This window comes from Canis lupus, chromosome 32 (genome assembly GCF_003254725.2).
Source record: "Canis lupus dingo isolate Sandy chromosome 32, ASM325472v2, whole genome shotgun sequence".
NCBI lineage: Eukaryota > Metazoa > Chordata > Mammalia > Carnivora > Canidae > Canis > Canis lupus.
The window spans coordinates 21,636,246-21,660,272 of record NC_064274.1 but is presented as its reverse complement, the minus strand read 5'-3'; the positions used below and the strand labels follow the sequence as shown (position 1 = coordinate 21,660,272).

General features: G+C 37.5%; 1 protein-coding gene across 3 annotated transcripts in view; it reads right to left on the bottom strand.

The window, feature by feature from the left end:
* LOC112644796 (microsomal triglyceride transfer protein) overlaps nt 1-24,027 on the bottom strand; it is a 56,567-nt gene continuing 32,540 nt past the window's right edge. For all 3 annotated transcript variants that reach the window (XM_049104977.1, XM_049104976.1, XM_025423475.3), the window contains exons 9-18: nt 21,308-21,476; nt 20,388-20,495; nt 15,337-15,546; nt 13,610-13,821; nt 11,388-11,485; nt 11,150-11,271; nt 9,529-9,756; nt 5,040-5,164; nt 2,844-3,014; nt 1-1,324 (exon numbers count right to left, since the gene is read on the bottom strand). In XM_049104977.1, the coding sequence (XP_048960934.1) occupies nt 1,153-1,324; nt 2,844-3,014; nt 5,040-5,164; nt 9,529-9,756; nt 11,150-11,271; nt 11,388-11,485; nt 13,610-13,821; nt 15,337-15,546; nt 20,388-20,495; nt 21,308-21,476 (1,615 nt within the window). In that variant the 3' untranslated portion in view covers nt 1-1,152. The remainder of the gene's footprint in view (nt 1,325-2,843; nt 3,015-5,039; nt 5,165-9,528; nt 9,757-11,149; nt 11,272-11,387; nt 11,486-13,609; nt 13,822-15,336; nt 15,547-20,387; nt 20,496-21,307; nt 21,477-24,027) is intronic.

The following is a 24,027-nucleotide window of genomic DNA, read 5'->3' as shown; positions in this document are numbered from 1 at the left end:
TAGGATGTCCATATATTTATTCCATCACACATTATTTAAAATTTACAACCAGTGGTGGGCTAGCTGAACTTCCATTGTTCACCCGTGCACATGTGCGTGTGTGTGTTCAATGGACAAAAGAGTACCTATTATCTGTTTTGAGTTTATCACTGTCAACACATACATCTGGTTTATTAATGAATATTTTAAAATGTTTAACATAGCTCTTTTACTTTGTACAAATAAAGACCATCTTTTCTTGATTTCTTATTTTAGAAGTCCAAATCCATCAGTATGAAATTCTCTTGGCCATTCTGGTTTTTGTACAGACTGTAGTCAAACAGACTAGATCCCCCACCACAAAACACTTGAATGAAAGAAAAAATAATGAATATATGAAGATGTCCCTTATAAAGGACAGTGTTCCACATTATAGTCTCAAAGAGACACAGCACAAGTAAAATCAAATGGAGTTTCTGAAGTTCATATTTCTAACTCTTACATGCTAAGTACAATATTCTTGCAGAGCAGAAGGCAGAGGGCAAAATGGCTTTCTTCTAGCAATCTGACCACATGGTCAACAGAAAGATGATGCTGTTTTAATTCTTCATGCCTTCTACCTCAATGCTTAGTAAAACAAATGAAAAAAGAGATAAATATTCCCTCTTGAAGCTGTGACAAAAGTCTTTAAAAAGTCTTATTCCCTCCCCCCACATCCTCTCAAAATAAAACAGTCTGGGTTTTTTTTCCTGATTGGGCAATATATTTGGTAGAAACAAGCCATGCAGAAAGTCTTCAAACATACTGATTGAAAATCGTTGAAACAAAATTGGGTTCTCCTGAGTGTACATGTATTTTGTATTGTATTTTATAAACAATTGTCTCTTCTAAGAACAATACTCTTCTCACTGTACCAAATGGGATTTGATAGAGGTACCAGAACACCAGGAATGTTTCTGGAAGTGTCACATATGTTGGCTCAAAATGACACTAAAGGTAGTATACTGAATAGGCCCAAATTTAATCATTTGAGGTTTTTTTCAGAGCTTTTTACAAAAATCTTAAATACGGGTAAATATGTAAACACTGTGCTCTCAGAGAGCAAGTACATAGGCATGTCACATCATATCCCTTCTGGGAAGACAGATTCAAGTGAAACCCCACCAATAAGTTTCAAAACCAACCACTAGAAGCACTCTCTGGTTCAGGGGCAAACACCACGTTGCACATCTCAGAGTTCTCTTGGTGGAGCGGGAATTCAGATCCTGCTATGAGACTTTCTTTTCTTCTCCGAGAGATGTAACCTCTGCCTGTGGACAGCCTTTCATACTTGGTCTCAAATTGCCTACATAACAACAGCAACAATAACAAAATTACACACATAATTAAAGTTACCCCACACCCCTTAGAGCCAAGCTACTGAATGTAGTACACTTGAAGCTTCTGTTTCAAAGCAATTTGAGAAAGGATGAGAGTGCCAAATACTACCGGTTTCCATTCCCATGAATGGGCTGATTGTTTTCTTCCCATTTCTTTCTACACCAACAGATATACTTCGAATGCCTGGAATATAGGAGTCCTGCCATACATTTTTCTAGAATGAAGGACCAAATTCCTCTCAGCTTTTTGGAGATGCTGTTAAGCTTTCCAGGCTTTGCTATGTCTCCCACCCCTCATTCCAGGAGCCCCACCTTGGGAGCACTCCCCTCTTGAGTAAGTAGTAGGTCCAACTGGATTTAGGCTGAGAATGCTGACAGGCAAACATTCCTAGAGCTCTGGGCCAAATGGAATGTGGAACCATTCCAGTTAGCCTGGTGAGCCTGGCGAGCCTGGCTTGGTGGTCACTGCATTTTGACCATTGGAAAGTTGATTTTTTTAAAATTCATTAATCGAGGTTTAATTCTAAACTAAGTTAATATAAATTGAGAATGGCTTAATATACTGATTATAATCCACTTTTATTCTTTAAAAATATAACATACTCATATTTGTACTTATATCATCATTTATACATTTCTTATATGGATCATGAAATGTCAGTACAATAAAGAAAGTGCTCAACTTTGGTCTACTTATCAAAGGAGATAATGTAAGATATGCTTGCCATTTTAAATATATAAATCACCTTCATGGTTAATAATGTGTGTCAGGGAGACCCCCTACAACTAATAGAAAAATCAGTGCTAGTTAGCATTCTACTTCCATGTGGTAGTATTGTTATAAATCACCATTATAAGATTCAAAGGACACAGGGTAAATGAGAAGCTGTAAGGTAGAAGAGGTGCTAGGATGCTTACTTGAACATATATTTGGCATTTGAGACACTAAGAATTCTACTGAAAGCGTTTTTTTTTTTTTTTTTAATTCTAAATCCCAAACTCTCAAGCTTGAGCCAAAACTTAAACATGAACAAGTTGCCGTTGTAGGATTACCTAAAAATTGTGAATTAATTGGAGCTCTTAAACCATGGTAAATGATTGTCGGGTGTTTTGTTTTGAATGTTCTGTCCAGGAGACAGTTGTGAAGCTAACTGATAGCAAGCACACACCCACTATTTTTGCTGAAACTACATGGCAACTCTAACAGCAAATCAAATCCCTTTGTTACTTTGATAAATTCTTTCTGGACTAGAATATAATATTATCCCCAGAATCAAATGAACTAGTCCTCATATTTTCTTGGTATCCTAAAAACTGACTTTTTTTTTAGCCTTATCAATTATTCTCTTATTTAAAGGAAATTTACGTTTCACTCTATTCTTACCATTTCTTTTTAAATTTCTGAAACTAAATGCTCAAAACTGAGTGTAAGCTCCTGGAGAACTGGGGACTACCCAGGAACAGGTCATGAGGACTGCTTCTTACCTGAATGGAACTCCATCCTTGTCCATCTGCATGCAAACCAAGAAGGGGTACTGCGAAAACTGTACCGTGGAGATAAACTCCAGACCTGTTTCTGTTTCTGCACTGATTTCCAGGCCAGCTTTCACAAAAGAGGAGTCCACAGTCATGCTGCCAATTATTGCCAGAGCCACCCTAAAGATTTAGGCAAAAAAAACAAAAAACAAAAAACAAACAAACAAACAAAAAAAACGGTTAATATCACATTTAACTAATCTGGATCAATAGCTATAATTTCACAGGGTCTGAATTCATGAATGGAAAGAAATGTGTAAAAGACTACTATATGACCTAAATGCACATGGAGTTCTGTTGGTCACCAGGGGTTGGTTAGTCCCAGGGATGAGATAGTGAAGGTCTGCCCTTGTCCCGGGCCCTCCCATAGCCTTCAATCTAGATGAGGGAATGTAGAGTCTATCAGGTACTACTGTTTGATAGGGGCATACCAAGAGCTGAGGGGAAAATGTGCCTAGAACCCAATCCTTTCAGGGAGCTGGAAATACATGAGCTAGCTTAAAACAATGTCTAAACTCACAAAGACAGCTAGCTGATATTCATAACAATTTTCTTGGTAAATATCTCTCCGTGGGCTTCTGCATTGCTATTTTAATTCCATTTCATTACTTTCTCCAAAAGGTCTCCAGAGACATAAGTCTATGGTTGCCAAGATATTTGAAAAAATACTGTGCCCACCAAAAGCTATTCCTACAGTGGGGCACGTACCATGCATGCCCAGAAGGGACAAATATGGTGGGTTCTCCAACAGTCGCCTAGAGAAATTAGGCAGATTGGGTTGACTAGGGAACATGGCTTGGATGATTATGAGGAGCATAAACAATCCCAGTAGAAGGCTTACCTCTAGGATCACTCTAATTTAATTGTAGACTTTAAATGAAACTGTGGGAAATTACTCCCCCAATTAAGCCCGAGTTCTATGCCCAGGCTTTTCTGATAAAAGGATACTATCAAAGTTTGCTGTGCAAATTAAAGTCCCTGCTGTTGTTGTCAGTATAAAAGTAGGTCAGAGGTGATATCATGTAGATCCTTGAATCCCTTACATACCTTCTAATATCTTACACTCAACAAAGGCTTAAGAGATATTTTTTAAATGAACAAATGAAAAATTGAAGATAGATTGGCTACAATGTGGATACCAGTAGATTCTTAGGGATACTGTGTCCTTTTTAAAAATCCAGATAATTTTTGATGCGGCTCTAAATGATTTCTTTCTGAAAAGAATTCATTTCCATTTAATTTGAGGAAATGTCTATCTAGAAAATACTTCAGAAAAAGGAAAAAGAAGACCAGTTCACCGGGAAACCCTAAATTATACTCCTGATCTCTCTGATGGCCTATCCTATTTCTCATTCTTTGGTTCCTTTTAGTAACACTGTGAGTCACCTTTCACATTAAAATGATGTGTTTAAATTCTGATTTCTCAATTCCTTTGCCACAGGTTAATAGAAATCAAAACTTTAATTTTATCACTCCAATCTCACTTCTGTCCCACCATAGTTTTAAATATCAAAAGGTAAAAATTCATTGCACTTCCATTTCCTTTTCTTCGATTCCATGACAAACAGAAGAATAATTCTTTTGATTATCACACTGGTTCAGAAACATTGTCTTATGCTCAAAATAAAACACTCCATTTGATTGGACATGAACATTACAAAAACTAAAGGAGAAAATTTTGTTTAGAAAAATGAACGCTAATGAAAAAACTTAAGGACTCCTAATGTTTAAGACTACGATTCTTCACAAAAGTGACCACTTTTTTATTTTTCTCCACTGAAGACAGCAAAGGAGGAAAGATTTAAAATCTCAACAAGAGTGATAAACTAAAAAGTTTACTTTGGAGTCATATTTTCTGACAGTATTGTCAACTACTGAAGTGGAATACCAAGAAAGGATGAATTTCTCTTCCACAGGGCATGCTGGCTGTGGATGTCTTTAAAAGCGTGATAATTCTTAGCTGAGTTGATCAGATAACTGGCCCGCTCAAGAGAAGCTATGGAAAGAATGACTTCCCATGGTTTCTTCCTACTCTGTGATTTAATGATTACAAATAGAAAACATAGGTTTTGAAAAGTCAGAGAGCTAAACAATTCCAGAAGCATCTCTGCAGTTCATTGCATAGAATATTATACACATGCTTACCGATTTTTCACCCGGGTTTTAGACTCACGATACCAGAGGCTAAACTCCATTGCACCTGAAATGTCAATAGCTAGACCACCCTGGACATCCATATTGGCCTTTAGTCCAGATTGCAACTGAAGCTCCTAGAAGCAAAAATACATAACAGTAGTAATAATAAAAATAAATAAATTTAGCCAACTCCTTTCCAAAGGCACATTCAATCTCCTGCTATAGATAATACCATTTGAGTTGTGCTAATGTTGGAGTCTTCCTCTAGGCTTGGAAACACATTGTTCTAACCTTGATTACTGGAAGTAAACTGTTGATTCGCTCAAGTATTTAGTCAATTAAAATACGAGAAAAGCGAAGTGCCAGTTGAGATGGGTGAGATTTTTTTTCCAATCATTGCCTCTCTTTGAGAGAGGCAAAGGTTTTCAGAGTATAGTCCCCTTTGGAACAACATCAACATACTAGGAACTTGTTAGAAATTCAAGTCTCCTACCTACTGCATTACAAACTCAGAGAATGGGGCCCAGCAATCTGTGTTTTAACAAGCCCTCATGTGATTCCGATGTACCTAAATTTGAGAACCACCTGACTGGGGAAAGTGAAGGCATCTTCACCAGAAATCCAGCTGTGGCTCTGGGATGGGGGGGAGGAGTTGGGCTGGATGATCTCTCGTGTCCTTCAGCACTTCTCTGGTTATGTGCTGTGTCAAATATAGACAACTGCATCCTGCTGGCAAATGAAAGGCAGAATAAAAACTGCCGGTGCACTGTACAAGTTCTAGGGATTGCCTAGATAAAACTAGGAAAGGAAGGTACAACAATTTAACTCAGCCTTTACACCTTGCTGTTTGACATTTGGAATGACATCAAATAAACAAACAAGTCCAACATGAACTCAACAGTATTTTCCAGAGGGACTCATTTACAAACATAGTCTATCCTGAGCCATTTTGCAATTATCCAAAACCCATTGTTTTGTGTTGTCTGTCAGCAGTTAGCCTTTAAGTCTTGCATTTTCTGAGTGCATTAGCTGGGGTGATGTTGGCTGAAAAGTTCTTCAGTTGGATTGCAATCAGATTACCTGGGGACAGTGTTGGAAATGATAATGGCTCTGGGAAAAAAAAAAAAAAAAAAAGGCTTTCTATCCTTAATTTTGATATCCCTCCAAAGATCTTAGGTTCATGATAAGTGGCAGCATGACTAAATCCCTTATATAACTGCCCTACTCAGACCAAACAAGCCATGCTTTCACCAACTATAAATGCCATGATTTTGCTTTCTAGAAAGGATCATATTGATCTCCCTGAATTCTCTCCACTTTCCAAAATATGTGGCAAGAAATCTCAGTCAAAGGCCTTGGTTTATCACCAAGTATACCAAAAAAGTCTCACTGTGGCATAAAGCTACTTTCAGTCAATTTTGTACCATAATTGTGATTTTTCCTAAATGAATCCTACTGTGTACCTTATCGCAGAGGTATTTCCTTCTGGGGCACCTGGGTGGCCCAGTCAGTCAAGCATCCAACTCTGGATTTCAGCTCATGATCTCAGTGTCATGAGCTTGAGCTCTGCACTGCGTGTGGAGCCTGCTTAAGATCCTCTCTCTCCCTCTCCCCCTCTGCCCCCTCAACCTCACACATTCTCACTCACATGTGCATGTGTACACTTGTATCTCTCTCTCTCCCTCCCTCTCTAAAAAAAAAAAAAATGAAGTATTCCTTTCTTTGGAATTTCTCCTCTCTTCTCAATTTGAAAACTATAACCCCATTAGTCTACCCAACCAAAAAAAGGTCTTTGATGTAAACTTTGGCTTTCCCACTGGCCGTACTAGGTAGAAGTCAAAACACACCAGGTGCCATGAAAAAAAGTTATTTCACAGTTTTTAGATAATGCCTTTTGTGGGGAGAGAGCATTTTCATCGCAGTCTGGGTTTTAAGGAGTGCCTTGGTTTTCTGGGAAGATTCCATTTCTGTCATGCAAAGGGACCATGGAAGAACTCTTATGTATAATCACAGAGGAATTTTCTTGAGCTCCCATAGAAGGACAGAACACTGACCCTTGTAAGAGGACAGACCACTCTTCCTTGTGAAAGGGACTAAGCAAGGGATGCTTGGGTGGCTCAGCAGTTGACCATCTGCCTTCAGCACAGAGCGCGTGATCCTTGGGTTCCAGGTACAAGTCCCACATTGGGCTCCCCTCTAGGAGCCTGCTTCACCCTCTCTCTGTGTGTCCCTCATGAACAAATAAATAAAATCTTAAATAAAAAAAAAAAAAAACAAGAAAGGGACTAAGCCACATAGTGCAGTGGTTCTAATTTTTAAGGGTATAAAATAAGTGGAACTAAGAGTTTGAGTACCTACTGTGTCTCCAAAGCTTGACATTTGGTATCTCTTTCAATTCCCATACTAAATCTTCCATGGTAAACATTATATCTGAAGATTGAAAAGGAAATCAGGCCTGGTAGCCACACATGGAGACAGAATGAATACCCAGCTGTCTCTAGGGAGGATACTTTTCTATTACCACACATGACTATCACAAATCAGAACTGTCTTTTGTCTCCTGGTGTGCAAGAAAGCATGTTCTGAGAAATATCATAAAAAAGATCATAGGCTTATGTCCTTGTTTGACCCAGATGCATATTTATTTAAACTATTACCTATGACCTACAGGAACAAGATACTAAAGCTTTACATTTGTAGCTAGTGTGACCTCTTGATCTTGTACCTTTGATCCCAAAGGTGTCTCTTATAGTTCAAACACGGATATTTTGACAAATTATCCCATTGCTTCCATTCAGGAGAATATGTTCTTTGCTGGCTAAAGAGGATCTCCCTTTTAAGCTGACTTTATCAAACATCCTTCTCTGAAGAGTAATCCAATTAGCCGAAAAGAGAGAGCGAGAGTAGGCACCAAGTAATTCCATCTGCCTTGGTGGCTGTGACAGGCTATCCACTGCCAAAATTTCCTTCAATGTCAGCACTTGACCTAGAGTGGTATGTGCCTCTGAAGCTGGGATGGCATTACTGGGTTGCTCTGCAGAACCAGGGAGCCTCAAACAGCTTATTTGTATAGTAACCCCTGATCTGCCAAATGTTCCAATAGGAAACACACAAACTTCGGGTTAAATTTTAATAGCCATGGGGTGATCTTTGCCTTAGAATACATCTTAGATGCCCTCTCTTAATGAAAAGAAGAACTTTACAAGATAATCTAGATCAGGGGTTGGCAAACTATGAGCCTTCAGGCTAATCTAACCTGCTTGCTGGACAGAGTAGGAGAGAGCCCTAAGAATAAAATGTTGGAGAACGGCCACATTCATTTGCTAATATACTGCTGAGAGCTGTTTTCACTCTATAGTGGCAGAGTTGAGTAGTTGCAATAGAGACCATATGTCCCACAAAACCTAAAATATTTGCTTTCTGCCCTTTACGTAAAAAGTCTGAAGAGCCTGATCTAGATTACTGTGTTTTCATGAAGTTTTACAGCCCAATTCTGACCATCAGAGATTGCTCATAGGTAGCTGAGCACACACAGGTGGAGTTGAACCATCATTATTCCCATGTCTTAAAATGTAGATCACTTCCTCAGCACTCTATGGCTTCTTCAGAGATGTTTTTCATTAAGAATTCATCTCCCCTTAGGGGTGCCAGAGTGGGCTCAGTCTATTAAGAGCCCAACTCTTGATTTCAGCTCAGGTCATGATCTCAGGGTTGTGGGATTGAGCCCACATCAGCTTCTGTGCTGGGCATGGAGCCTGCTTAGGCTTCTTTCTCCCTCTCCCTCTGCGCCAACCCCACACCACATGCACGCATGGACTCTCTCTCTCTCTCAAAAAAAAAAAATTCATCTCCTTAAAGTTAATACTGCAATGGATATATGCAATGCAAAATTCTTATATAATTTACTATTTTTTCATATGTGACTTTGAGGATTAAGGGATACGACACGTACAACTGGTTGTCCTTGTCTTCATTCATACTAACTGAAACACAGGCTTATTCAGGGTGACACGGCACCCATTGAAAAACTACGTTTACCAGTTTTCCTTGCACCTAGAGATATCCATATGACACAGTTTTGATGAACAACAAAAGGGCTTAGGTTATTGTCTCCATAATTTCTTGTTTCTGTTAGCATTAGTCCTCTTCTCTTCTCTTCTCTTCTCTTCTCTTCTCTTCTCTTCTCTTCTCTTCTCTCTCTTCTCTCAGTTTTATTGAAATACATATAATCTTATTACTCATATTATATTGACTATTTTCTCTTTTGCCTCAATGTGAGGAGGTGACTTCACCAGCTAACAAAGATGAAAGAAAACTCTGCTTGCCTATAACAAAGGAGAGAAGGAGAAAGGCCAGCAATACCAACTGGGCGAGTGCTTAGAATGTGACCTGTAGATGGGTGGAACCTTGTCCTGTATCCTCCAAGCATTGAGCACATTTCAAATGTGCCTGGAACACGTTAGGGATTCAATAAATACCTGCAGAATGAATAGATTACCTGAGAATGATCTGTCAGCAGAATGAGTCCCTTCACCACACTAACAGGGTCACCAGAGGCTGACAGCATTTTGGACATCAAATCACTGTATCCGTTGAAAAAAGTGACAGGTCTGAGCTGAACATCAAAGAGGATGGCTGACATGCCAGCATAGGAGTCAAGGTTCTCCTCCCCCTCATCAGGAGTAGCTGCAATCAAGCCCTCCAGACCTTGTGCTTCAATGACCACCTGTGAAAAAATGGAGATGACAGTCATGACAGAAGCTCCCTGCCTGTTCTGTCAGTGATGGTGAGGCTTCTGAACTATTGCTAGAACTTTCCTCAGGGTCAAAAAGTCAGATATCTGCAGCAGCTAGGCAAACAAAAACAAAACAAAAATAGGAAACCAACTCTATGCCTGAACAGAAGGTGAATTTATTTTCTTCATTTAATCCTTAAAACCTTTTATCCATTTTGTAGGTGAGGCAAAACCAAAAACCGAAAAACTCAAATGGCCGAGGCAGAACTCAAGCCCCTTCTGTCTGACTACCATGGCCAAGAGCTTTCCATTGTATGATGTCACTCTCGAGACCCTTAATCCCTCTAGGACTGTCACACATAATGAATCAGCTGTCCTTCAGAGCCCCTAAAAGGAGATGGAGAAATATTGGGATAGTGGCCATAAGGCGGCTGCTACAAGAAGGCGTGGAACATGCTAAGCCATGACTCAACACCTTTCCTGTCAAACTTTTCTCTCAAGCTGAAAGAAGAGATGATGGGGGCTCATATCAAGATCTCTCCCATAAATAGGAATCCTATATATTCTCTGTCCTCCATACCCAGCCCTGTAACCACTGGGTGTTTGACATTTCCGAGTGCATATCAGCAAACAGATGGTGATTCCTCAGGCAGAAGGACATAGTATTCTGACTGGAGTCTCATCATAGGGAATAGTAATATGATATTGATAAGAACTCAAGTTTGTGTAGTATTGGATCATTTTTAAAGCTAAATGAGCTTAATGAGAAGGTTATAATTTGAAATGCATAAAAACTAAAAATAAAGTATGTTTTGTAATTAGGAAGTCTTTATAGACTGTAATGAAATTTTGGATAAAAATAAAGAGATGGAATTCAGCCAGTTGTCAAATGCCTCCACTTTATTCTTTTCTCTCCTAGTGGTACTTAAAAATGTAGATGGACTCTTTAGAGAGTCAAAGTTTTTATTATGAGGAATCAACCCCCCTTTCCTAGAAACATCTAGAGAAGGAAAATATATTCCAGGGTTAGGTAAGTGGAGCCTGAAGGAATATATCTATGAATAAAAATAAAATATTTTTTAAAGCATAAGTAAAATATATTAGCACAATTTCAATTTTGTGAATAGGTTTGCCTTTGAAATGACAAATGGATATTTGGCAAGTCCACTAAATCAAGTCACTTAGGTTTCAAGTACATACTTGAAACTCTCTGGGGTTATAAACCATATATAGCACCCTGCAGATGATGGAATCATGAGCAACTTAAAATAGAAGCCACCATTAGCTTACACATTCTATAGTGTTACCATCAGTATGTATTTTATTCTCTTTGGACTAATTTTTTATATACTTCATTAGGCAAAACTAATGGAAAATGAGTTACCTGGCTACTGTGAAGATGAGACTTCCCAATGTACTGAAAGATGTTCAGGTTACTTCTCCTTAGAATGCCAGAACCAGAGTAAAGAATGTCAAGGCTGTAAGTAGATGCCAAATGGGGAGCACCTAATGACAAAGCAAAACAAAATAAAACAAACCCCCCTGTGATTTAGTAACAGTTCTAGCAATACCAACTTGGGGAAGGGCAGAGTCCAGGGAGAACCCCTTTCTGGGTGACATACGTGTTATGTAGCCAGTATAGGCAGAAGAGGATCCACTCTTGGAGAAACGGTCATAATTATGAGCAAGCATATCCTTCAGAACTCGACGGACCATTTTGCTGTAACACAGAAAAGGAAAAAGCTGCACATTCATTGTAATGGCTGCTTCCCATATCAGATTTGGAAAAAAAACAAATCCTCACTGGAAAAAAGAGGGGGCCAAATTTTCCTCATGCCGCTCCAAGACCGGGGAGGTGCCAGCTGGAGTACCAGCATTAGGATTAGGGCTTTCCCTTTCATTCCTCAGATATTTGAAATTCGGGTTGGTATCAAAATGACAGCAAGGCGAGGACACCCAGCTATGAATGGCTTAAACCAACTGATGACACACCTCAGGAGTGGAAAACACATGTTCTATGAATCATCATGGTTCTATTGTTAAATAGTATATACTTTCAAGGAAAACTGTACCAAACTGGGGGGGAGGAGTTGCCCAATGTTTCTTTAAACATTTTCCTATGCCTTCTGATGTTATCATTGGCTGATGATATGTTACAGTTCATTTCCAGGAATTTTTTCTACTTATGGAGTTTTTAATTAAAGAGATATCTCAGTAAAACGCATATATGAAAGATTATCTCCTCTAAAGTAAGTCCTCAACCTTACCCCATGCCTCTGTCTTGCCTACCATCTAAGGAGTGTTGTGATCTTTCCAATCTTAACTATTTAACACTAGTCATATCAGTAATAATAACATTATGATAATACCACAAAACATATCAAAATAATCAACTAAAGAAATCTGGATCTAAATCTGAGGTAGAAAATTATTGAGGGGAGGGAATGGTTACCCTATTGGTACCCCCCAACACAATATGACTAAGTTATATTAGCCTGAAGAAAAAAGGATAAGGAGGTCATGATCGCTATCTTCAAATATTCAAAGGGCCTGCATATGATGAATGATTAGACCTGCTCAGTCTGCTCCAGAGATTGGGGCAAATAGGGCCAAAAGGAAGTTTTCAGTTACACAAAGAAGAACTAAGTGATAGTCTCTGAATAATGATACAAGTTCCCTCAGAAGAGGTGAACCCCCCACCCCTGGACAGGTGGAAGCAAAAATTAGACTCCACCTGCCAGAAGACTAGACCCCCCCCCCCCCCCCCGACACTGAAGAGAGATACCAAGCAAAGTGGCCTGTAATGTCCTTTCCAACTCTAACCATTCTGGCCCTGAGACTCTGACTTGCAGTGTTTGTGACAAACAAAAAGATAGAAGTCAAATCCATTCTACTTGGAATACACATCTACTGGCAGACTTTGCTTCTTCCTCCCTCACTCATCTGTTCCTTCTTCCTTATCTGTCCTGCTCTTTTCTACCTGTCTCAGTCTTCCCACACCCTCTTCTTCTACTGCCTTTAATTTTTTTCCCCTTTCTCTTCATCTATTTTCCAACCTCCCCCATGTCTGTTTTCCTTTTCAACTAGAAACACTCAAATTGGACCTTTCCTGGGGATCCTGCTGTGCAAGGATCAGTAACTTGACTGATAACTCAGAGGGGGTGGGTGGGTAGAAATTTCTTTTCCAGCCCTCTCATTTAGGTGAGAAAGTACAGAGAGCTCTGGGGAAACCTCCCTTTGAAGGGAGACATCAGTGAATTCAGAAGAAGAAACCTGGGGACTGGAAGGAAGATGAATCCAGTAAGAGTTCTGAGAGCGATGAAGTCTGCTGATCCCGCTCTTCATACCTTGCATAGTCCCAAAATGTGAGCCATGCCTGAGGTTTTTAACTTAAATGGTAGATTCATTTGATCTGTGATAGACAAGGCTTCAATGTTAGATCACTAACATTTGAAAAGCTAACAGTGAAGACCATTTGGTGAGAATTTATATCACTTTGTTGTGCTATTGATAAAAATCATCCTATTAAAAATGTAGTTGGGTTCTGGGACACTACAAACTAAATATACATTGGCAATATATATTTATAAGACTAAATAGGAGACCTAAAGTAAAAATCATACCCTGGGTTTCAAATCATAGTGCCAAAATGAAGTATCTGGCCTGCTAAATAGTTCTCATGGGAGATTTGGCAAACTCTGGTTTTATGTAACATAACCTAGCATAATGACCACATCATTATTATTAGCTACATGTGTGCTACACCAATATACAAACAAGCTTGAGCAAATAAAATAAAAAAGTTTGCTTAAATAAACAGAGAGGCAGGTGCACTCTATCTTACCTTGCAGGAGTTTCAAAACGTAGGATGTCCTGAACAACAGCGAGCATGTATTTATTCATTTCTTTGGGAAGCTCCCCAATAGAGAGCAGAATGTTTTTGACTTCCATGTAGGACGGATTGTTATTTAAAATGATAGTGGCTGCAGTCGTGCGTACAGTCTTTTCATGAACTTTACGATTCTGGTGGTATATCCTGTTCAAAGTCTTCTTTACCTGTTCAAAAGATGTCCAAAAATAGTGCACATCTAGATGTTTTAAATTGGTATTGTGAGGACTAATTTGTGCTCTAAAAAAATATGTGTGTGTTCTTATATTTTCCAAGGTTCTTTACAATTAGTTTGGGGCCAAAATTCTGGCCAATGGGCCATGAACAGAATTGCTGTGGGTAACTTCTTGTGGGACCAAGACACTTAAGAGCTGCTTCTCCCTCTCTTTTTACTGCAACGGTAGTAAACTTAGAGCCACATTTCCCATTACCTACATGAGGCATGGCATGAATGGGAAACAAATTTCTAATAAGCTGAGATTTTTTTTAAGCTCACTTGTTATTGCAGCGTATCATGATGTTACCTAACTAATAATGATTTTTAAAGAGAATACTGCCACATGTCAATGGGGCTCTGGGGAGAGTAGGCTATATTAAGTGATATTTCCTTCCATGAAGTCCTTCATGGTCTTCCTTTACCCTTTTTTTTTTAATTAATAAACCTGATTTTTTTAGAGCACTTTTAGGCTCACAGCAAAACTGAGCTGAAAGTACAGAGAGTTCCTATATGTCCCTTGCTTCCAGACTCCCCCCTGCCCAACACACATGCAACCTCCCCCTCTAGCAACATCCTGCAGCACAGTGGTACATTTGTTACATTTGATAAACCTATACTGACACACCATTGTCACCCAAAGTCCACAGGCTACATTGGGGAATGCTTTTAACAAAATATTGACACCAAAGAAAATCTGCCAAAATAATTTCTGGGGACTGGAAGGACTGGAATTTTGTTGTCTACTAGCCTCGCCTAACAATATGTGGTATGGGGGGTTCTGACCTAGGCATTTATAAGCAGTCATTTCAATTCCACTTCCCTCTTCTCTTTCCTATCTCCCCCAAATGTTGGCCTTGTTCTCAAGTATATAGAAGTTAAATAACTCACCTGAGCACAAACAACTGGGAAAAAAATAGACAGAATTTATATGTAGGTCTGTCTGTCTCAAAAGCCCTGACCCTCGCCATGATGCTTTGCAGCCCACCAACTTTGACACAAAAGTAGTGGGAAGGTGCTCAGCTGCAAACTGGAAATATTCTCAGCAGGCAGCTTATCTTGAGATTTATAAACTTTTCTGCTCTAACAGAAGTTTAACTTAGATGGCTTCCTGAAAATGTAGCTATAGGAAACAACACACATAATACTTAAGCCAGGATATTTCAGTGTTAAATTTAAGAGCATCTTAAAGCTTACGGAAGTAAAGGTATTTCTGGAAAGAATTTGTTTCTTAAAATAAGAGGATGTGCTTCAATATTTTGCTTCGGGATATAGGACATTATCTATTCAAATGTAAGGCTGCTTCAGAATAGCCTTAAATTCAATTTAATAGTTATTTCTAAACAGGAAAGAGATGGTTCATTTGGGGAAGAAAATAGGGTGACTTCAGAGAACTTTGCATTTGACTCAAGTTTAGACATCCTTCTTTTCCTTTTGTGAATGTTGCAAATACTCTTGGGGCACTTACCTCATCAGTTATGAAATGCACATCGTATCTCTGGAGAGTGGTGGTAGCGAGGTGGCTGACAGGCCCTTCTGCCTCTGCATATTTCAGAAGGAGTGGGATGCCTTCCGGAAGCAGAGCATTCTTCAGTGCCAGCAGGTACATCATGGTGTCCTCTTTTTTCTCTGTTCTTTCAAGTCCTCCCAGGATTAACTTCTTGGCTTCTATCACTGCCTAAAAGAATCACACACTACCTCAGACATACATATAATAATACATTAAATAAGTCTTGGACAATACTGGCTTCACTGTTGGGGCCAAGAAAACAACCTAAATTGTTAGAAAGTTTTGCAGTGGTTGACTGAGATACACAATGAAAATGAACAAGTATACTTGATAAAGGTGTGTTTTTTCAAAAATCCATATATAAACATATTCTTAAGGAACAATGAGTGCAATTAATAAGATACATTTTCTTTTGAACACATTCTGAATGTATAAAATTATTTTTAAAATTCTCTTGTAATTGATTACTCATTGAACTGCCCACTCATTGAATTTCTAAAGCAAAAATTAGATGGCACCTTTGTGACACCACACACTTTTTCTTAAGTAACAATTTGATGAAAGTACTTAGACCTTGACCATACGGTCTTGTTCTAAATGTTTAAATTTGGAATCAAGTGCTTGTTTCCGCTTAAATCCAAATTTGATTAATGCTGCCATACAGTTCAGGAAATATTTCTTAAATGCCTTCTATGTGACAGATATTTTGATAGGTACTTTTCAAATATGCTCTTTAATCAAAAAGGCCCCCTTTTCTGGCCTAGAATAAAAAAAGAATTGAGTATAAGTTAACAGTTTAATGGAAAAGCAAATTATAAAATAGGGACACCTGGTTTCTGGTCTTTGCTACTACATTTTTTTAGGGGCTTCAGTTTCATCTTTAAAGATTCCTAAGATCTGATTCATTTATAGGATTTGCAAATTCTGAAATTAGGCAGCAGGTATACACACACACACACACACACACACATATACACATAGTAGAGGGGAGAGAGAGAGAGAGAGAGGGAGAAAGATAGGGGTGGGGGAAGATATAAAGGTCTCCAATAGAAGGAAAGATACTAAATTTCATGTGTAACCAGAGAAATGCCATTTTACAACTATCAGACTGATTAAAAGATACAGAAGTTTGATAATATACTTTCCCACTGAGGCTATGGGGAAATAGGTATTCTCGTGCATTATTGGTGAAAACATAAAATGGTACAATTCCTAAAGAAGATAATTTGGCAAAAGCTAACATATCTGCATTTTGTTCCAGCAACCCTAGCCCTGAGGCTCCATCTCCAACAATAAGAAAAAATATGCCTAAGATTATTCATCTCAGCATTATTTGTAATTGTAAAATGGCAGAAATCACCTCGTGACCATATGCAAGAGATGCTTGAATACATGGTATATAGTACCAGTATATATATAGTGTATATAGAATGCTGTATTTTTATGAAAGAAAAAAAATATGTGTGTACATCTGCTTACTGTCACAAGAAGAAACACAGGAAGAGAAACCAACAACTAAGGACATCAAGTATGTGGAGGAGGCAGGTGAGAATGGGTAGAAGGGCTAGGAAAGGAAATAGGATCCCTTTGAGAATGCTTTTAAAAGGTAGTTTTGACTTTTGAACCATGTTATTATTTCACATATTCAAGAAATAAAATTAAATCAACAAGGATGGAAGATCGCCAAAATTGAATTCAAACAGAAACAAACATAAGTGTATATCAAACTGCTAACATCATTAAACAGAAGAGAATAACAAAGACTTGATGCAAGAGACTTCTGAATATAGAGCTCTGGCTGTACCCATTTAGTGGATTATATTCTAAGAACAAAAAGAACTGTGATGGTCTTAAACTTTATTTAGTCTGACTTTTGTAGCAATACTGGTATAGCAATTCCCAAACTATTTCATGTGTGTTATAGGAATGAGCAAATGAATCAATATATTGATGTTCTTGAACATCAAGATTCTCGCTGTAGAAGGAAGACAAACACATGGAATGGGAGGAAAGAAGCTTGTCGCATTGGGTTGGAATTAAAGATAGCAGTATGAGCTCGCCACATAATAAATATAGATATATATATTTTGTCCACCATAAGGGCCTAGATGTAATAGCACTCAAGTAATGTGAAGTAAAAGGGATTAAGGGATAAAATGCCAGATGTCTCCAACCCACTCTCACCTGGTTCAGTCAAAATACAAATAAAATGAGATAAATCAGAATGAGATACTAGAAATATGCAAGATGTTAAAAATTGGCAAACCTAGGTGAAGGATACATAGAGTTTCAAGGAATTATGCTATTCTCACCACTTTTCTGTAGGTTTGAATTTTTTCAAATACAAATTTGAGGAGAAATGAAATTAAGGTGGAAGGAGGTCAAAATGTAGGCAAAAAAACTAATAAGAAAAAGAAATAGGAGGCTTTGTATTCAGTGAGTAAACTTGTCTGGCTGTCACAGGGCAGGTGAGAGTTTTCATATTAGTAAATGCTGAAAAACTTCAGCAATCGACAGGATAGCAGATAACTTCAGGGCAGTAAAAGTATTGTATGTCCTGTAGATACCCTAAATTTTTCCTGAGAGGCTAGAGGTAGATAGATATTCCATCACAGAAAGTTGAAAAGCAAACGTCAACATTTACAACAGTCCATCACGTGGCTAATTATCTTCAAAGATACATTTTTTAAAAAGTTGCCCCAAAACATTAACAAATTGAATGACAGTGGTAGTGGATAGTTTTAAGCTACCTATAAGATAACTTTTACGATTTGATGAGAATTTGGCTATCCCATTTTCAGCAAAACTTTACCTTTAATCCTTTGTTTGGTTTCCTTCTCATGCTACATTCTATTCTCTCCCAAGGTTGCAGCCACTCTGTTCCTGGCCCTAACTCCTCTTCTGGGCTGCAGGGCGCTATGGCCATCTGTCTTTTGGACATCTCAACTTGGCAGCCCAGAGGATTTCAAACTTAACATGGCCAAATCCATAGTTCCACCTTCCTCCCACCCCCAAACTAAGTTCTATAAACTGTTTAAGTGGATAACATCACCACACCTAGTATCCTACCCTGGAAGCATATTAGTCACCCAACTTCTTAGCCTCTTTCATACTCCCCCACTCCCTAGCCCATCAGTCACTGTGTAGTATTAACTCTACCTCCTTAATGACGCTTGAATCTGTCTCATTCTCTCAACCCTACTGCTTCTCTGTTAATTCAGACCTTTACTAATTCTTGCCCAGTTGTTGCAAATGTTTCCAATCAGTTCTCACTGGCTCTAATCTGGTCAACTGCCAGTCCATACACTCTGTTTCTTTACAAATAAAAAAATATCTGAGCATCTCATTCATCTGCCTAAAAACTAACTGTTTTCCCCTCCTTCTACGGAATGAAGGCCAGACTTGTGAGCTTCTCATTAATAAAGATCCAACTTCTTTTCTCTTTTCTCTCTTCCCTTCTTTCTTGCAGCTATACTCTCACCTATCTGACTCACAAATATGAATACATTGTGCTCCAGCTCCACAGAATTTCTCACTGCTTTCAGCATACCAGACCTATTTTGACTTTGGACCTTTTCATGCATTGTTGTATTTCTCCTACAATGTCCTTCATTCCATACTATCATCTCTTTACCTAAAAAATTCTTCAAGACTAAGCTCAAATATCCCTATTTTGGTGAAACCTTCCCCAGTACCTCCAAACAGAATAGTTTGCTATATGTCCTGTATTCTCAGAGCACTTTGCTTATATTTCAATATGATTTTTGCTTGTATTTGATACATGGACTGGGAGTTCTTTGAGGATGGTTTTTTAATGCATCTTTATCTTATGCATTTTATGCATCTTTATATTAAAGGATTAATATCATACCTAGCACAAAGTAGATGCTCATTAAATATTGCTGAATGGATATTTTCATATATGAGTTTTGTCTTTAGCCAAAATATTTGACATATGATTACTGAAATAAATTGGCTACTCAAATAATTATGGAAATTGAAAAATATGAGAAGTCATATGACTTTGATGTCATAGAAATAGTACAAATTTGATCTCTGCCAGAACTCACTAGGATGATATTCAAACATTTTCATTGCCATTTCTTTTTTTAGTATTCTTTTTCATACTTAGTTTACATTCTAGTTATGGGTTGCCTCTTTCAGCACTATTTCAAGAATGTTCTCCCTGTTATTTTTAAGGGCAAGCACTCAGCAGGAAAAATAATATAGTGGTGTCCTTTTTGAGAGAGAAGAAAAATGCTGACTAGAAGCTGGCTGTGTAATAAATGTGGGCCAGAAAAAAAAAGACTTTTTATATATTTAGTATCTTTAATTTATTTGCATTATAGAAAGATAGGCTTTGTTGGATATTAATCCATTTGGGTTTCCTATATCTAGGTAAGCTTACAAAGTGAGTTTTTGGTTTTTTATGAGAAAAAATGTTAAAATTGATAGTCCACTCAAGCAAATGGAGAAGCTTCGAGCAAATGAAATTAAAAACAAAATGTAAAGTTCTGGGTAATCAGAAGTAACTAAATTCCCTCCATCAAAACTCAAAACTGCAAACCACACTTCTTATAAAGTTCTTCTCAGGGCGCCTCAGTTGGTTAAATACCTGACTCTTGGTCTGCTCAGTTCATGATCTCAGGGTTGGGAGATCTAGCCTTGCATAGGAAACTGAGCTCGGTGAAGAGTCGCTTGGGATTCTCTCTCCTCCCTTTGCACCTCCTGCTCATGCTCTCTTTCTCTCTAAAATAAATAAATAAACCTTAAAAAAATCTTCTCCTCTAGGAGATAGTCCTAGAGTCTAATATTTTTTTTAAAAAAATGAAATAGAAGGAAAAATGAATAACTGAATTATAAAGTATGTTAGATGACAATAATTGCTAGGAAATAGGGAAAGTGGAGTAGGGTAAGAGAGATTAGGAGTGCCAATGATAGGCAGCTCAGTGTGTATGACATAAAATGATCTGGAACTATATAATACATGAGATTGGATTTGCACTTACTTTGAGTTTGCAACCTTCATTCTGACACAGCTTCCTGACGAGGGCCCCAATGATGATCATAACAGTTTCTCTGATGTCATTGCTCCCAAAGGAACCTTTGAACTTACTCTATTAGCCAAACAAAGATAAAATAGATTATCAAAACATTTAAACATTTCCAATGGACATTTTAAGAAATGTTTTTTTAAGAAACAAAATAACCAATGTCTAAGAAAAATGTTTTTATGTTCCTAGATAGCAAATTCAAAATTTTGATTTGGGGACACTTAAAAATTCACTTTCTAACTTTGAATTAAAGAGCTATTAGAATCTCTCCTTTCCAGATCTCCTTAACATAAGTCTATGAACTTCTGAGACGTTTATGGATTGGGCTCACTGTGTCAGTGAACCAAAAAAAAAAAAAAAATCCGTAAAATTTTGCATCTGGGTGAAGAGAAGCTTCATTGCTTTTATCAGGTCCTCAAATGGTTTCATTTTCCAAAAATATTATGAGTTATTCCATTAGTTCATAAGGGGATAAGTGCACATTTTGTTTTTTAAATCTTGAACCCAAGAGAAGTCTAGCTTTTATTTCCAATATAAATTTTTTTATATTGGAAGATTGTATCTCTTCAATGTATTGTATATTCAATGCCATAAAGACTTTTGAAATCAAAACAAATCAATTGTTGAGAATAATCAAGATTCACTTCCTCTGAAATTTTGTTCTATGTTATATTGTATGATAGGTGAATATAATCTTCTTAATTTCCTTACAATACAGTTTATGTTATTTTAAAGGAATTGCAAAGAAGACACTATGAAATAGTTTACTACAGTTAAGATTAATGAATAGATAATAATCTAATTACTGCTTAGACTCTTAATGAACTTTTTAGCAGCTGAGAGCCTTTATTTTTCCCAGTGTTCATTTGACTTACAATGAGGGCTCTCAGGAGTTCTTCATCAGGATGGGAGGCAAATCCACAGGCATAGAGAAACCTTTCCTGGAGGACAATGCTACTGTCACTTTTGAAATCCAAAAAGTCCAAAATGGCATCTAATGAGTCTGAAGTCTGAGCAGAGGTGACGGCATCTACCAGTTGAGGTCTAAGAAAAAGGGAGTCATGGATATCAATGTTTTGTGCACTTAGGAATTATTTAAATCTCTACCATTCACAGACTCTCCATTGATTTGAGTTTCCTAAAGAAGTGAAATTTTTTTATATAAACAAAAGAAAAATGAATAACTTCCTCAAAAAGACCCCCCTACTTTATTTTAAACCTCTCCTTTAATGCTTCTCTCTGTAACTCAACATATACTTAGAATATACAAACTAATTTTCCTGTTATAGCCTAAGCCAAACATAACATGGAAATTTATATGCCAAAATTATACACATAAAATTATAAATTAGGTTCAAATTCTTTTCTGTATGAGTAATACATCAGATTTATGGTCTCAAATGTTGATTCTCTTTCTCTAATTAGCTTTGCAAATGTACACATTTCTCAAATGCCTAATTTAACTCAGGCGGTATTACTTAAAGAAAAGATGGGAAATCCTTTTAACTTTAATTTATATCCAAGAGAGAAGATTTTGTTCATTTTTCTTCTAAAAATAAAAAGTACCATGGTATATAGTTCAATGTTCAACCATAATGACTGTGTGTGGACAGAGTAGCGCTCCTATAGGCAAGTTCATTTCTAATTATATATACCAGTCATTAGGAATCTAGTTGGGTCTGGGATGGTAAAATTTCTGAAACTAGTTGTCGTACTAATGATTATATTATGTATGTAAGTTTATTCCGCATTGTATAAACACACTATACATGTGGTTAGTGCTTTATACTTAAAAAAAGGGATATGCTTGCACTATATCATTTTGTTCCTAGCAAAAACCTAGTGAATGAAGAAACTGAGAGAGAATACTTACTAGGTACCTATTATGCAAGTACTGCACCAGAAATTTTAGGTATGCAACTTCTCTTTTACCTTCATTTCTTTGTCTATAAGACAGGGCTAAAAATAGTGGTTACCTTAGTATTGTTGGGAGGAATAGATTACATAATCTATGTAGAGCACTTAGAACAGTGCTGGACACGTGGTAAACACTCAATAAATATAGTTATTAATACAATTACTTCATTTAATCCACAAAACATCTCTGTCAGTTTAATACTAATATTTCCCCTTATTTATGAGGAAACAGACTCAGATGTTCAAGGCCCCATAGCTGTTAAGTGTATAGCTGGGGTTGGAACTCAGGTTTTTCTGACTCTGGTATCCATGATCTTTTAAATATATTGGTGTTTCCCAAAGTGCTTTTTTTCCGTGTGATTCTAGCTCTATGAAATGCTGTAAGGAAAGGGCTCTTCAAGGTTATTTAAGCCTAGCAAATGTTTAAGGAAACTTGTACATAATAATTTACGACTAAAGATGTTGAAAATTTCTGCAGCCAAGAAAACTATTTGATTTGGTTTCACCCAGCATTTTTCCAACTCAGTTGCTCACAGATTTCTTTCCTCTTGGCATACTGTTAAAATTCTTCAAATTACAGGATACACACAATGGACACTTTGGGAAATATTACATTCCACCATCCTGCCTTTCACTATGCTATAATAATTAGAAGGAATTATTCTCTGTATTTTACAGATGTTGAAACTGAGGCTTGCAGAGGCTAAATGTAAATAATTTGCCCAAAGGATGAACGCTGTTGGAGGTCAAAATTAAAAACCAGGCCTTCCAGGTGGTTAGGTATTAACTCTTGATTTCAGCTCAGGTCATGATCTCAGAGTCCTGGGAATGAGCCCTGTTTAGGGCTCCCTGCCCAGTGGGGAATGTGCTTGAGATTCTCTCCCTCTGCCCCTCCCCCTGCTCTCTCTCAAATAAATAAATCTTAAAAAAAAAAAAAAAAACCCAAGTCTTCTGATTTTAGTTCATCCCAGTATCCTTTCTATTACATTATACTACATGTGGGTTGCATATTATATGGTACAATATTACATAAATGCAAGTATCCCCTGCTTTTCCAAAGTTTATGTTAGGCTACTTTGCTTTTACAAAAGACCTACATTAGTACCTGTTTTTGCTAACTAAAAGAGATCTGAAGAAGATTTTCACTTTTACAAAAAAAAGGAGGGGTAGTTAAAAGTAAAATAGTATTCAATGTGTTTTGCAGCAAGCCTGTTATAGAGGCAGCCATGCACCTTGAGCAGGAAGAGTGGCTCCACCAAGCCTCTTCCCAAGGAACTATACTCAGGATCTCAGCATCAGGCCACCATAGCTTAGAACTGTGTCTATGAGCATCTGGGCTTTATCTCAATGTATTCTGTGTATGCATTTGCAAGATGTGTCCTAAGGTATCAGAAAAACCTGAGAGGTTATTATTATTATTATTATTATTTTGGTTTGAAAATGCTCAAAAATTCTCCACGTAAATTAATGACAATTCTTTGCTTTAAACTATTTTAGGTTATAAAAGGTTTCATAGGGAGGTTCTACTTTTGGGTAGCAGGAGAAACCTGTAATCTGATTTAGGAAATACATCATGAAATAATCCAAATAATTACTATCTTAAGGCTTTTAGGACACAAATAAGGTTAAAGTTTAATGCAATCTCCATTCTAAACTAATGGCCAATTTTTAAACTTTT